General features: G+C 44.2%; 1 protein-coding gene across 2 annotated transcripts in view; it reads left to right on the top strand.

The window, feature by feature from the left end:
• Positions 1–15,829, top strand: part of EGFLAM (EGF like, fibronectin type III and laminin G domains) — a 121,552-nt gene that overhangs the window by 61,192 nt on the left and 44,531 nt on the right. For both annotated transcript variants that reach the window (XM_074994312.1, XM_074994311.1), the window contains exons 8-10: positions 3,151–3,266; positions 3,838–4,180; positions 13,671–13,771. In XM_074994312.1, coding sequence (XP_074850413.1) covers positions 3,151–3,266; positions 3,838–4,180; positions 13,671–13,771 — 560 coding nt within the window. The remainder of the gene's footprint in view (positions 1–3,150; positions 3,267–3,837; positions 4,181–13,670; positions 13,772–15,829) is intronic.

Below are 15,829 nucleotides of genomic sequence, written 5' to 3'. Positions count from 1 at the left end.
CAACATCCATAAGCTGGCACGATTTGAGTTAACTGGATGATCACTTATAGGTGTGGCCAGTTTCCTGTGGTCCCATAAAGTTTGTTGACAGCCACCAGTTCTGGCTCTCAGTGTTCTCTGAGAGGTCTTTTTAAGAGCCGAGTATGCAGTGGAAGTGTTAGTAATATGCTCGACAATATTGACCTCCCATGTCCAGCAAATTCTTTCGTTTGGCACAGATCAGGTCGCGAGGCAGCCAGGCGAAAGAGATCCAACCTGTAACATGTAACACAAAGTACTCGCATGAGTACTAGGAGCAGAAGCTTTCTTCAATATTTTTATAATAGATATTTTTCTACTCCCACAAGGAGAGCAGGATTGGGGCCAACATGGTAATCGTTTGTTTCTGAATACGTCCTGGGGAATACATTCTGCTCCCATGGACACCATTATAAATCCAGAGTCAGTACCATTTTTCAGTAATTTATATAATGCCATGGAAAGCAGAATTTAATCCTTTGCGAATAATCCCAGGAGTATATTCTGTGTGTGTGCATAACTAGTTAACCAAACTATTAGGAGCTGAAAGAAATAGTATAAACTCAGCTAAGTTACATTTTTAAGATGTAAGTCATTTACACTAAATACTTCCAGTTAATATAAGGCTAATGTAACATCTTATTTCCTTAGATTTCAGAGAGGTAGCCATGTCAATCTGTTTTAGCAAAAACAACCAGGAATCCAGTGTCACTTTAAAATTAAAAAAATTATTAGGTTGTTAAGACATAAGCTTTTGTGAGATACAACTTACTTCTTCAGAAGAAGGGAGCTGTAGCTCATGAAAGCTTATGTCCTAATACCTTAATAAATTTGTTAGTCTTTAAGTGCCACCACACGCCGTGTTATCTTATTTGTTGATAGATATAGGTCAGATTGGATTAAAAATTTTTATACCTTTTCGGCTACGTCTACACGTGAAGCCTACATCGAAGTAGCCTATTTCGATGTCGCCACATCGAAATAGGCTATTTCGATGAATAACGTCTACACGTCCTCCAGGGCTGGCAACGTCGATGTTCAACATCGACGTTGCGCAGCACCACATCAAAATAGGCGCTGCGAGGGAACGTCTACACGCCACAGTAGCACACATCGAAATAAGGGTGCCAGGCACAGCTGCAGACAGGGTCACAGGGCGGACTCAACAGCAAGCCGCTCCCTTAAAGGGCCCCTCCCAGACACACTTGCACTAAACAGCACAAGATACACAGAGCCAACAACGAGTTGCAGACCCTGTGCATGCAGCATGGATCCCCAGCTGCAGCAGCAGCAGCCAGAAGCCCTGGACTAAGGGCTGCTGCACACGGTGACCATAGAGCCCCGCACGGGCTGGAGAGACAGCGTCTCTCAACCCCCCAGCTGATGGCTGCCATGGAGGACCCCACAATTTCGACATTGCGGGACACGGATCGTCTACACGGTCCCTACTTCGACGTTGAACGTCGAAGTAGGGCGCTATTCCGATCCCCTCATGAGGTTAGCGACTTCGATGTCTCGCCGCCTAACGTTGAAGTTAACTTCGAAATAGCGCCCGACGCGTGTAGCCGCGACAGGCGCTATTTCGATGTTAGTGCCGCTACTTCGAAGTAGCGTGCACGTGTAGACACAGCTTTCTACAGTTATTTGGGCTGGAAACACAGATGCCTCATTTCTGCCAAACTAGCTCCCTAATTGCGTTGAGTGGCAATATAAACAGCTTCAAACCCTAAATAAGACAATAGTACCTAGCGTATCACAAGCTGCCACTGGATTACTAAAGTAAAAGCACAAATATATGTCTGGAGAACATATGTTTGATTTTGTAACTGTTTGCAGCCAGAGTTTCTGGGGCTGAAAGAGACCAAATACTCCACTTGTGCTAGTCATTGTCTGCAAAAAGCTCCGTGTCTGAACTGGCATTTCCCCTCTCTAGGTTACTGGGACTCTTTTGCTGTTCCCGAATTGCAAGAGAAGTTTCTTAGTCAGAAGTGGACCAGTACAATCTAGGTGATGATGCTGAGTGCCTCAGTTCGCACTGTGTCCAGTCATGTTATCTTTGATCACTTCTATCACTTTGCTTGGGGGGGAAGAATTTAAGGCCTGTGTTGTAAAGTGGTGGGTTGGGTTTTGCGTACTGGCAGCCATCCCTGTTACTGTGCTCCCCTTCAGCAGGGGCTTCTTCAGCTGGACAGCTTTTGTAGCTCTCTGCTTTGTAATGGGACTGGAGAGAGTGCTGGTAGTTCAAGCAAGCATGTGCATTCAACCCACACAGAGACTTGGGAAAGCATGGATCAGCAGTGGTAGTTCAAATGGCCAGTTATGTAGTATACGTGAAAATACATGTAAAACTGCTTCAGAGCTAGTTCTCGTGAGAAAATTAGTTTGTGAAAAAAGGCAAATCTCTGAGAATGCTGCTGGTGCGTTAGTTACTAAATACAGAATACTTTAAACCACTGCCAAAAATAATAAGACTCATTTGTAATGCCTAATGTCCATCTTGTTAAACTGTGTTGGTCTGGATAACGTATTGGCATTATTTGTCTAGTATCAGAGGTGGGCTTGAGGCTCTAGAGTACATGCAGACATAGAGTCTCTGCCCTGAGACTGCATCATGTGACCTGCACAATTGCCCTCAATGTGTAATCTGTGCAACTCTTCTGGTGGGTCTCTCACTGAGCTCCTCGCAGGATGGCTGCTCGCATAATTTTACTTCTCCAGGTAAGCAGTTGTTTGCTAGTTATCACAGGGATGATATTCGCTCACCCCAAGTAGGGGAACTAGTGGACCATGCACTGGTAAATTTTGAGACAATATAGCTGTTGAAAATGGGGTCCACATTGAAACTCTGGTCTAAAGAATGGTGTGTGGGGCACAAAATGTAGTGGAAAGTCCGGAGGAGAGCATCACTTGATTTGCTTTTTATTTATGTCTGGTGTATTAGTTCTATAGTATGCTTCCCCTCTTGACACTGATGCATTTGCTGATTCTTTAAAATGGATACCAACATCTTCCTGGTTCTCATTGTCTTGAACAGATGAGTTAAGACCTGAACTTCTGGGCAAGAATTGATGGCTCTGGATTGAAAATAGAAAAAAAATGTGTGACCTGAATATGCCAGCTTTGTCTTCACAGATTCTGAGGAGCTAGGAAGTGGAAGCTATGGGCATCGATATCTCACAGGCACCATAGTCGGTGATGATGATGGATTTGATATTGATGATTCAGACTATGACATTTATATTGAAGAGGTAAATTTAAAGGTTTCTGTTTGGCATTTCTATTTGTATTTATTTTTCTAGTAGTATTTTAGGTAAAGGGATCTGAACCTGTTGGTGTATTTAATATTTTATCTTATACGTACAGGTGAAAGGAAAGTGTCTTGTTTGTGCCTGTCTCTTCTTTAGGATGAATTGTTTCTTCACAAATATTTCTTAGGGCTTGTCTTCACTTCACTACCAGGGGGAATGACGCTGCTAAAATTGATGAAGCAGATATTGATTTAGTAGGTTTGGTGAATTCCTGTTAAATCGACAGCAAATCACTCTCTGGTTGACCCCAGTGCTCCAGATCCCTGAGAAGCATGATGTAAGTCAACTGGAGAGTGTCTCTGATGCAGTGCAGTGAAGACATCAGAGTAGGTCAACCTAAGTTACATCAGCTCCAGGTATATTATTCATGTAGCTGGACTACCATAATTTTGGTTAACTCACCTTGGTAGGGAAGACAAGCCTTAAGAAGATGTAGATTTAATTTCAATGGAACATGTTTAATTTTAGCTTGTGATCCCACTAAACCTAAGTTTCTTTTATTTTGCTTTAGTTCAAGCCACTTACTGCTATCAAAGGAGGAAACAGGAAGTTTTTGGTTGAAACCAAAGTTGTGCCAGGGTCTAGAATGAGGCTCCTTTCTAGGCAAATTACAACCACTTCAGATCCTATTACTTCCCCTGCAATAACAGTGCGCCCCATCCCTACAACAACAGCCAAGATCGCCACAGCTAAGGCAACCAGAAGAAGTGGCATGGACTCAACAGTACGGCTGTTTGACCTGTCCTGTGATGAAACCATCTGCTCTGCTGACAGCTTTTGTGTCAATGATTATGATCGGGGTGGTTCTCGGTGTCACTGTAACCTAGGCAAAGGAGGAGAGACTTGTGCAGAAGGTGGGTTCTGTGCAGTGCGCAGTTTTTCTCAAAGCACAACACAGTTCCGTACTTAGCAACTTGATGGATGAAGTGGGTATTTTTTCCTAACTGGCTTCCAAACACAGTTTGCCTCTGATGATAACCAGTTTGACAACTGCTGATGCTTGCATGATAGTGATATTGTTTTGCTGTTTTTGACATTAACATCTCCACTAATCTGAGCTATGAGGAACTATACTGAAATAAACTTCTGTTCTATCGAGTTGATCTGTTGGAAGAAATACAGTTTTATGGAAAACCAGGAAAAATATTCTTATTTAACTGCAGTTTGTTCCTAACAGGTCCCCAAAGGTATCAGTAAGCACCTCAGTTGGCTTCTCTCTCAGCTTTCAGATACCAACTATCTTTGCTTCACTTGCTTGTCCTTCAGCAGGATGGGAAGAGTTACTTTTATAGACTAAAAAGGAAGGCTTAGTTGATTAATCTGTGCACTGTAAGGGTAGCCAGAAATGTCAGAGTTCCACTTCAGCTCTTACTCCATCTGGTTTTCAGAAAGTTACTTAACCTCCATTGTTACCCACATGGTCTAGGGCATTCCATCTTTACCTTTCTGTGGGCTCAAGGCATAACCCAGTTAATTTAGGTATCCCACCCTACCAGGAGGGCTTGGGGAGTAATCTTCTGCAGGTTTTAGGGGCCTTTTACCAGTGAAAAAGTGTTACACAGTAATATCCTTATCCCCTATTTATTAACAACTACCAAAACAGAATACAGAGGCTGAGCATACAATGCTCTGAACTCCCAATAAGACAGATGAACTTTTCCTGGTGGGCATTCAGGATCAGGTTATCTGGGGCACCTCTAGTTTCTGCACAATTTAGTTGGCAGGGTGTTGAGGTCTGGCAGCTCTGCTCTCGGGCTGTGTCCTGGAGTTGGGTTTCAAAGAACTTCCTTTTGAATCCCAGTTAATGCAGTGAAACTTGAGTCCTGCTTAGTTTTATCTTAACGAAGAATTTTAAACTGAAGTACTACAAAATAGTATTTTTCACCAAGCCTAGCCCATTACAAACCAATTGTTTAACCATTTATACCCCCCCCCCCCCCCGTAGCTGATTTAAATCTTGCAAAATTAATTATGTAACAATGGAAACAATCAACGAACCAAACAGCAACCATACAGATACACACAATCGAAAGGTAGGGACCATAAAGGCAAAACAATAAAGTAGTGTTGACTCCACAATCACAACTGCTGATAAATGACTACTTGCCAGACAGAATTCAGTCAAAGCTTTCTTTAAACATCTTAAGCTCTGTTGCTTTCTTTGGGGATGGTCAGTGCATGAGTGCATTCTTTAAAAGCCTAATAGTTCATTGTTTTAATGTAGTTTAGATTAAATGTGCAGATGTGACTTCCTGCTTTATAGCTCCGGACTGCTGCTGTTCTAATGTGGGTGCAGAAGAAAGCCTCAGACCTTATACCATGTCTCACTTTCTCCTTCTGGAGAGCAGCAAGCCTGTGTCTACACTTACGAAGAATTCAAAATGGCCATGCTAACGGCCAAACAGAAGAATGCTAACGAGGCACTGAAAATGAATATTCAGCGCCTCATTAGCATGCCGCCTGCTGCAGCATTTCAAAAGTGCCATGGTTCGCTCGCCCACGGCTCGTCTACACAGGGGTCCTTTTCAGAAGGACCCTGCCAACACTGAAATCAGCTGATAGGAATAAGGAGATTTCGACGTTGGCAGGGTCCTTTTCAAAAGGACCCCCGTGTAGATGAGCCGCAGGTGAGCGAACCGTGGCACTTTCGAAGTGCTGTGGCTGGCGGCATGCTAATGAGGTGCTGAATATTCATTTCAGAGCCTCATTAGTATTCTTCAATTTGGCCATTAGCATGGCCATTTCAACATTTTTCGTAAGTGTAGATGTAGCCTGATTGTCAGAACCAGGTCCAGTCCTGCTCTTTAAACTGACACCAAGCTGCTGAATCCCACCTGTTGCTGGGCGGGGAGGGATAGCTCAGTGGTTTGAGTATTAGCCCACTAAACCCAGGGCTGTGTTCATGGAGCACATATTTCATGGAGCTGGAGGGCACTTTGAGAGGTTATTGGGTCCTGTCCCCAGCCCTCACAGCAGGACCTAGCACCATTACCAATTTTTTTTTTTTTTAAATATTTTTGCCCCAGATGGCCTTTCTAAGGATTGAACTCCTAACCCTCTGTGTAGCAGGCCAATTTGCAAGCTAGCAAGCTATCTCTACTAACAATGGTGGCAAAGGGGAAGGAAGACAAGCCAAAACAGGGAAAGAACATGTTAAAGACTATTCAGAATAAGTTGAATGTATTCAGATCAGTAGGGCCTGGTGAAATGCATCCCAAGAGTGCTTAAGGAGCTATCTGAAGCAATCTCAGAGCCATTAACAACAATCTTTGAGAATATATGGAGGAAGGGTGAGGTCCCAAAGGACTTGAGGATGGCATGGTAATACAGGTCAGACCTCTTTGGTCCAGCACACTTGGGACTGGACCAGTCCGAAGGAAGGAGTTTGCTGGAGCATTGGAGGTCAGTTCTGGCACCTGTCCGGGTTCTGGCCAGACTCTGGGCTCTTCCAGGGGCTATCAGAAGACCTTGCTGGGTTCCACTCCTAGCCACTGGGCTCTACTGTCTCCCAGCTGTGGTAGTTCCTGTCCCTGGCCACTGGGCTCCATATTAGCTTCCAGCTGCTGGACTCCCAGATCTACGTCCAGCCCTCATCACCAGTATCCCAGCTTTGCTCCTGGATGCCAGCCTCTCAGGGCTATCTGGTCCAAGGACACGCTGGTCCAGCAATATCCATGGTCCTGCCAGATCACAGATGTTGCTGGACCAGAAAATTCTGGTTCAGAGAGGTTCAGCTTGTACTTGTCTTTAAAGGAGGAACAAAAAGGACCTGTGGAACTACAGGCCATTCAGTCTAACTTCAGTATTACAATCAGTTTGTAAGCACTTTGAAGATAATAGGGTTATAAGGAGTAGCCAGCATGGATTTGTCAGGAACACATCATGCCAAGCAAAGCTAATTTCCTTTGTTGACAGAGTTATGAAGCTAGTGCACAGGCAGGAAGCAAAAGACAATGATGTATCTTGATTACAGTTGCGCTTTTTGCATAATTGTGTGTAGAATTCTCATAAGCAAACTAAGGGAATGTAGTCTAGAGAAATAAAGGTGGGTGCACGACTGATTGAAAGACTATACTCAAAGGGTTTGTCTACACTTTCCCCCAACTTCGAAGGAGGCATGTTAATCAGGGTGATGGGAGATTACTAATGAAGTGCTGTGGTGAATACAGAGCAGTTTATTAGGCAAAGTCTCCCCGTGGCAACTTCAAAACGTCCAATTTTGAAGTGCCGGTATGCATGTAGCTGCGGGCACTTCGAAGTGCCTTTACCCCCCAAAATTTTGGGGAGTAAAGGCACTTCAAGTAGTATGGGCGCTTCGAAGTATCCACGGCTACACAGTTGCTGGCACTTCAAAGTTTGATGCTTCGAAGTTGCTGCGGAGGCAAATCAGCCTAATGAAGTGCTGCGTATTCACTGCAGCATTTCGTTAGTAATCTCCCGTCTCCCTGATTAACATGCCCCTTTTGAAGTTGGGAGCAAGTATAGACAAGCCCAAAAAGTAGTTATCAGTGGTTTGCTATCACATAGGGAGAGTTTATCTAATGGGGACTCAATGAGGTGAATCATGACTCTGGTACTATTCAGAATTTCCATTAAGATTTTGACAGTGGAGTCAAAATTATAAAAAATATATATAAAATTTTCATGTGATGCCGAGCTGGGAGAGCTTGCAAGCAGATTGGAGAAAGGAACAAAATTCAAAATGACCTTGAGAAATTAGAGAATTGATCTGATATCCACAAAATGAAAGGCAGGGAGGACAAATACCAAGTATCTCCCTTTAGAAGGCAAACTCAGACAAACAGCTACAAAATGGGAATAATTAAGTAAGTGGCAGCACTGCTGAAAAGGACCTGGAGGCTACAGTGGCTTGCCAGTTGACCATGAGGCAGCACTGTGATGCATTTACCAAAAGGGCTAGAAGGTACTCACAGTAGTGTCATCATGATAATTGTCCTACTCTAACTGGTGCTGGTGAAGCCTCTGCTGGAATCTTGTGTACAATTCTGTGAAAAGTGTGAACAAATTAGAGAGTCCAGAGCTGAGAAATAAAAATGATCAAAGGTTTAGAAAACCTGAGCTGCGAGGAAAGGTTAAAACCACTGGGCATACTCAGTCATGAGAAAAGAATGGAGGACCTGGTAATATAGAATAATAATCATTTGGTCCATGTATTAGGTGAAGGAAGGACAAAACGTAATGGCCTTATATAATGCAGGAGAGTTTGGAGGAACTGCAGAGAGGGACACTTCAGGGCAGATTTCTTAGAGGCAGTTCTACTTAGTGCCCAGGACTGGGGCCCTCCACTTTAAGGCATATCAAACCAGTCGCAAAGACCACTTCTATTCACCACATTGACTAGCAAGAAGTTGTACAAGTTGTACAAGCAATTCACTTCAGACACCGCAGTTCTCCTGTGCCACCACCAGTACCGCTCCCTGTACAGGTGAGAGGTTATGAAAACTAGTCTCACCACATCGAGTTTCTTCTGATCTCAAAAACCCAGCCATATTCCCATGTCAATTTATAATTCAGACTTCACCTCTAAGTATGCTGATAGCCAATCCTTTAGAATCTAATATTTAACAGTTTATTTATAGGAAAAGAAAGAAAGGGTGAGAGTTAAAATTGTTAAAGGAATCAAATATTGTCATCAATTGCAAAGTTCATGGTGTCAGCTTGTAAAAGAGGTGGAATAATTTGGTGGCATAAATCAAAGCTCTGGAATACATTCGCTGTTAGGATCAATCATCAGTCTTTTAAAGCATCAGTTCATAGCAAAAATCCTACAGAGGAGATGAGTCAGATTGAAAACAAAATGGAGGAAACTTCAGGGCCCTTTCTTTTATCCTAAGCCATGTGGCAGAGGGACTCCCTTTGTTCTCTGCGGAAAAATACGGGTACAGAATGGAGTTTATCAGATGAGCAAGTCACCTGCCCATGCATGACTTAATACGTTTCAGGAAGCAGTCATTGGTGTCAGGTTGATTGGAAAGTTCACAGAGAACCTCATCCCATGAGGACTGGCACCACCCAAGGATAATTGTTAGTCAAGTACTCCTATTTACTCAACTAGTAGTCCTGTCACAATAGGCTGGCTCAGTCCCCTCTTGATGTCTCCTAGAAGCAGACATTTAAATTACAAGTGCATAGTCAATCCTCATAGCTTCAAATACAAAATAATGCATGCATATAAATAGTATTAACAGATTCCATGAATCATAAGCTTTCCATAAACATCTTACTTGGCACACTTTGAACAAAAGTTGGCACCAAACATATTACAATGATTGTAAGACTTATTTATTTGTTCATAGTACAATCCACTAAGGTCACAGCTTAATTTGCAGAAAGGGAGCTTTAGGTTACATATTAGAAAAAAACTTTCTAACTATAAGAGAGACAAGGTGTCTGAGTAATATTGGACCAATGGAAGATATTACCTCGTCTGTCTTCTATCCTGGCATTGACATGTCTACAGCAATACTTACATGGAAAGATAAGTTCTAGAATAGGCTTCTGGGGGTTAGGGGTGGGAGTATCTAGGATCCCTATCATTAGAAGTGTTTAAGAACATGTTGGAGAAATATCTGCCAGGGATGATATAGATTTATTTAGTTCTGCCTCATTGTAGTTGCTGGATCTGATGACCTCTTGAGGACCCTTCCTCCATTTCTAGGATTCTGCCTTTTCATGGTGTCTTTAACCTTTGGCAGAGTGGTTAAACAAACTGCAGAGCAGTTCACCAAGATCTGTGCTAGTGGAGGTTCCTGCCCATCCCTTTGCCCTAGACTGATTTCCATGAAGTGGGTCCATTCTTAATCAGGGGCCATAGTGGTTGCAATCCCATTGTTTCACCAGGGGAAATCCATTAGTTGCTAATGACCTTTGATGGCTTTGTCACAGCTTTCTAGACATAGCTTCCCCACTAGTTGCCAAGTTTCTGCAAACACGGAACACTTACAGGCGCAATCAGAGGTTACAGTCCTAAATGGCATTCAAAAATCAAATGAAGTGTGTAAATTGAGACAGACTTATCTCCCATTTTGTCATAGTGATAATAGAAGCTGTACACATACAGGTTATTACTTAATATTTGTTCATCTGTGGAAATGGGAATATCTGTGTATGATAACTCCAACAAGGGGGTTCCCATCTGCTAAGGGGATCCTTGCCTTTCCAGTCTGTCACCACGAAAGAGCACTAGCGTGCATGATTAAGATGATATGCACACTGCATTTTCTTGTACCTGAGAAGTCGTGGCAGTCACTGTACATTGTTTGATTCAATTGAATATATGCACCTCATTTCAGTGACCAGTAGCCATTCTTGGGGAAAGTTGATTCTGTAAAGCAGCCATGGTGACAGTAGATAGTGGAACAGCTATAGGTGTGATTTGTGTGTGTGTGTGTGTGTGTTTGCCATGATGGCCAAACTTGTAAAGATATGTGATTCCTACAGATGTCACATAATTATATAAAACTAGTGGAGATGAAGATGTTAATTTGAGTCTCAAATCAATTCTCTCTAATGGAGTATTTATCTTCTGATGTCCTAACCAGATCATGCACTAAGACTGCACAGTAATGATCGTCCCCTCATCAGACATCATTCCATGTTAAATGATGCATTAATTAAGCTGATGCCACAGAGCTTTTTTATTCTTAACAGTCCTCTTTTAGAGGCCGAGTTCACCCAGTGAACCCTTTTTACGATCAATACCTCTTGGGGATGAGATTTTGTCAGTGAATTCATTTGTTCTATACCCTCACTCAGTTTTATGTAATAGGCTCTATTAGCAGTGGTATTGTAGCTGTATGTGTCCCAGGATATCAGTGAGACAAGGTGGATGAGGTAATATCTTTCATTGGACAACCTTCTGTTCCTGAGAGTGAGAAGCTTGAGCTTACGCAGAGCCCTTCAGGTCTGGGAAATGTACAGTAAAAGCCCTTTACTTGGCATGCTGGAGAAATCGGGGGGTGCTGGTAATTTAAAAATGCAGGTTAACTGAGAGGGAGAGGTTAATGCAGGGAAGGACTGTGGGGCACAGGTTCAGGGAAGGGGCTGGGGCAGGAAGTTCGGGCATGGGAGAGGATTAGGGTGCGGAATTGTGGGGCGGGTGCTCATCTCTGAGGGCCCTCCACAAGCACTCCCTGTCCCTGCTCCTTCTGGCAGAGGTGCTGCCGCCAGATGGCTCTGTCATAAGCAGGCACGCTGCTTCTGTCTGCAGGTGCCACTTCCCAGAGCTCCCATTGGCTGCAGGTTCCGCCCAATGGGCTTGGAGCTGTGGAGTCAGAGCTTGGGGGTTGGGGACAAAAGCAGTTTGCCTGAAAAGCCATCTGGCCATGCGTTTGCCAGCAATGACAGGGAAGGGAATGCACTTGTGCCCCCGCCATCTGGCACTCCCAGTCCCGCCTGTGCTCCAACCCCTGGCCCAACCCCCTCCAGTGCTTGAACTCCCAGAGTACGTCCTACAGCCTTTCCCGTGCCCCAGCCCCTTGCTGGCCCTGAACCAACCACACTATGAATTGGATTTTCTGTGCAGACCAGGAATCCTGGTTCATTGAGCATGCAGGTTGGTTGAAGTGCTTGATAAAAGGGCTTTGATGTACTCAGAATGTCACAATGAGATGCAGATTGTTTACAATTCATAAATAATTAATAAATATTTTAAGGGACCATTGAAAATGAAGTGGCCTGCTAATATCCCTCCAGTCACAGGGTGAAAGGAAAGCACCGTGTCACCTGTGAGTGAACATGGTTTACAGAGCAATCATTATGTATCTAATCTATCTGCATGCTTGGGGGAGAGGCAGTGTGTCTCGTGGAGGGCATGGGAATGAGGTTGCAAATGATGGGTGGGCAGCTGAGGTGGCAAGCGGCAGGCAGGACGAGGGTGAGCAGGTGAACATGGGGGCCTTGCAGTGGGTTGTGAGTGAAGAGGGACTCAGTGAATGGTGATGGGGGGTGGACCCTGGGGTCTGACATGAAGCAGGGTGGAGTGTGGTTGAGGCTACCGTTGGAAGAACTGGGACATGGGGCTAGCTTCTCCCAGGGAATGCTTTACCCACTGTCCAGGCCTATCCGACATCATCCTCAAAGGAAAACTGCACAACATTTTCATAAGACCAACCTGAGAACTTAAATTCATAACTTTCCTAGGCATTAAAAAAACATTGCACTCCATAGTATGCTACCAATCCTCTATTTCTTACACCACTCCTTCTTTACACTTTCTGGCTGTGTCTACACTAGCTCCAAACTTCGAAATGGCCACGCAAATGGCCATTTGGAAGTTTACTAATGAAGCGCTGAAATGCATATTCAGCGCTTCATTAGCATGCAGGCGGCCGCAGCACTTCGAAATCGACACGCCTCGCCGCCGCACGGCTTGTCCCGAAGGGGCTCCTTTTCGAAAGGAGCCTGCCAACTTCAAAGTCCCCTTATTCCCATCAGCTCATGGGAATAAGGGGACTTCGAAGTAGGTGGGGTCCTTTCGAAAAGGAGCCCCGTTGGGACGAGCCGCGTGGCAGCGAGGGGCGTCAATTTTGAAGTACCGCGGCCGCCCGCATGCTAATGAAGCATTGAATATGCATTTCAGCACTTCATTAGTAAACTTCGACATGGCCATTTGCATGGCCATTTTGAAGTTTGGAGCTAGTGTAGATGTAGCCTCTGAGTGAGGAGTGTGAATGGACCATTCACCTTGAATGGTCCCTTGAAATAAACATAAATGATTTATGCTAAATAATTAGTTACCTCCTATTTATCTGTGACGCTCCTGAGAGCATTTCCCAAACCTGAAGAAGAGCTCTGTGTAAGTTGTTACCCATTCTCTGAGCCACATAAAGATTCTCTACTGGCTAAGTACATCAGCTTTAGAACAGCTTTGCACAACGCTGACCTAATGCAGCCTGGAATCTGATTCAATATGTATTTTCCACATATGTTCTCTTCCCTAAGATTAAAAAAAAAATCCTTTGCTGTCCTACATTAAATGTTTTCCTAAATCAAGGTGACTCCGCAAGGACCAAATTCTGCTTTCAGGTACATCAGGGAAAACCTAGTGATGCCACTGAGGAAAGGGTTCAGCAGAATTTGCCCCTGAATGTGCTGTTTCTGTCCAAGTTCTGCACATCCTCTGGAACAAGAGAATTTTCTCGGAAAGGCGGTAGGAGGACAAAGCAGCAGGTTAACTGATAGTTGATTGTTGCTGACTAATAGTTGTCTCTGGAGAAACTCTTGTCTTGTGTTTTTCCTGATGTTATCTAACGCTAAACGTGTATATTGATTTTAAATTGGAACACGCTGCTAAACGACATGCTCTTTTTCTTTCCCTTCCAGATATTATTATCCAATATCCTCAATTCTTTGGCTATTCATACGTCACCTTTGAACCTCTGAAAAATTCCTATCAGACATTCCAAATTACGCTTGAATTCAGGGTAAGTTTAAGCAATCCAAAATTCACAAAGCATTTGTAAATGTTATGCACTTGCACGAATGGAAAGAAGGTACAATAGAAGAATGAGTAGCTTCCTTCAGGTTTTACAACATACACTGTCCATATTCAGAGATGAGGAAGTTTCCACCAGGTGTAAGATTATTTTCTTCCTTTGAATTACTAGTCATAAAGCTAGTTAGACCAGTGGTCTGATCTGGTCTGAATGTGTAATTGTTATGTTCTTCTTTGAGTGCTTGTTCACATTGATGCCAAGCAGGAAGGTGCATGCTGTGTGCATGGGCATTGGAAACTTTTTCCTTGAGGAGCTTCCATTTGACTTGGTGATGAACCCCCTTTCTGGTGCTCAATATATGACCCTGCTGACTCAGTCCTCCCATTTCAATTCCTTCTTACCATCCATGGTGGCATTAGAACTGTATTCACTTGCAACAGACACCCAGCCCTGGCTTGTCAGTGCAGCACACCCTGGCTTCAGTCTGTCAGTCTGTGCTAAGGAAGAGCTTTGGTGAGAGAGGTTGTCGGCACCAAAGATCCTCAGCACTGCTCCATGTCCCTCCCCTGTGCCACACAAGCACCATATGTGGGCAGAGAGGAGTCACTCCTCAAAGAGCTGCAAAACCACCAGGGGAGGGTCTGTGGCTCCAGAGGAAGGACTTGGCTACCGAGCAGCAGGAGCCTATGCCATTTGACTCTGGCATGCCTGGCATTTCTGAGACTGATACGTAGTGACACTCTGGCAGGGCAGGGCATGGTGGAGATGTTGCAGGTGCCAGAGCTGTTCCGTTCATAGGCCTGCTCCTCCTCATTGCCGGTAACATGAGTCCTCTGGCAGTGGAAGTAACTCAATCTGAGGACCCAGTGGTGGATTCTCTCACCCACAGAGGGTGATTCCAAGGTAGAGTTGTCCATGATAAAAACCCACACAGAAGAATAACAGAACCCTGTGGCAGACTCCGTACTGCCCACTGCCAGGAGGAAAGAGAGAAGATACTTTGCCCCCCTCAGACAGGTCTGAATTTTCATTTTCCCATTCACAGCCATGCTCCCTGGTGAACAGCGGAAAGGAATGCTAGGACAACAAGCACTGGCCCATAAGGGCAAGGAGGCAAACCATATGTACCTCTTTAGGGAGAGTTTATGGAGCAGGGGCCTATCCTCAGCAAGTACAGTTTTAACTCTTGGGATGCCGTGTGTAAATGCCCATATTTGCTCCCTATGACATTAAGAACAGAGTTTTCTGCTCTTGTAGAAAGAGGACAAGAGAGCAGCCAGGACACCCCTTCAGTCCTTCTTTGGCTCAACAGACTAGAGAGCTCAGCCATCTGGGGTGGTCATGAGGAAGTCAGCCTGGCTCCAAGGTTCTGGTCTTCCCCAGCAGACACTTGAAGATCTTCTCTTTGTGGGGGCACTGGTCTTTTTTTAGACCTAACAGACTTGAGGCTGCATAGCCTCAAGGACTTGAGAGCAGATTAAATTCACTGGGCATGCACACACGTACAACCCAGAGGAACCTGTTTAAGCTCCAACCCCAGAAACAGCAGAGGCAATACCTACCCTGCCAGACAGGAATCATACCACCATAGAGGCAGAAATACAGTGAATTCTTTCATATCCAGCAGCCCCAGGACTGGGAGGTTGCTGAATTCTCAAATATTCTGGATAACCGCGAGGTATACCTAGCAATGCATAACACTAAAGAAAAACAAGATTAGATATTAGGAAACAAACAAAAATGTATGCAGAGAACTTTGTATACCAACAACAGTAGTGCAGTACACTGTAAACATATACTGTGTTTGCCGTATTTATGTTCACTACACTGTACTTATGGCAAATGTAACTAAAATTTACTTATGGTTAAACTGCCAGTTATTTGAGAGTCCTGGATGATAGAATGCCAGATATGAAAGAGTTTACTGTAGTAAATGTAGACCTTCTAACCTGCCCTTAGGCCAGGAGCGGTGTCCAATGAAGTCATCATCAGGACCTAAGCAAGAGTTTTGAAAGTGCACCTGAGAACTGAATACTTGCCTCCATC

The sequence above is a fragment of the Carettochelys insculpta genome, chromosome 5 (genome assembly GCF_033958435.1).
Source record: "Carettochelys insculpta isolate YL-2023 chromosome 5, ASM3395843v1, whole genome shotgun sequence".
In the NCBI taxonomy this organism is placed as follows: Eukaryota; Metazoa; Chordata; order Testudines; family Carettochelyidae; genus Carettochelys; species Carettochelys insculpta.
The sequence above is the reverse complement of the archived record's forward strand: the minus strand, read 5'-3'. Positions and strand labels throughout refer to the sequence as shown.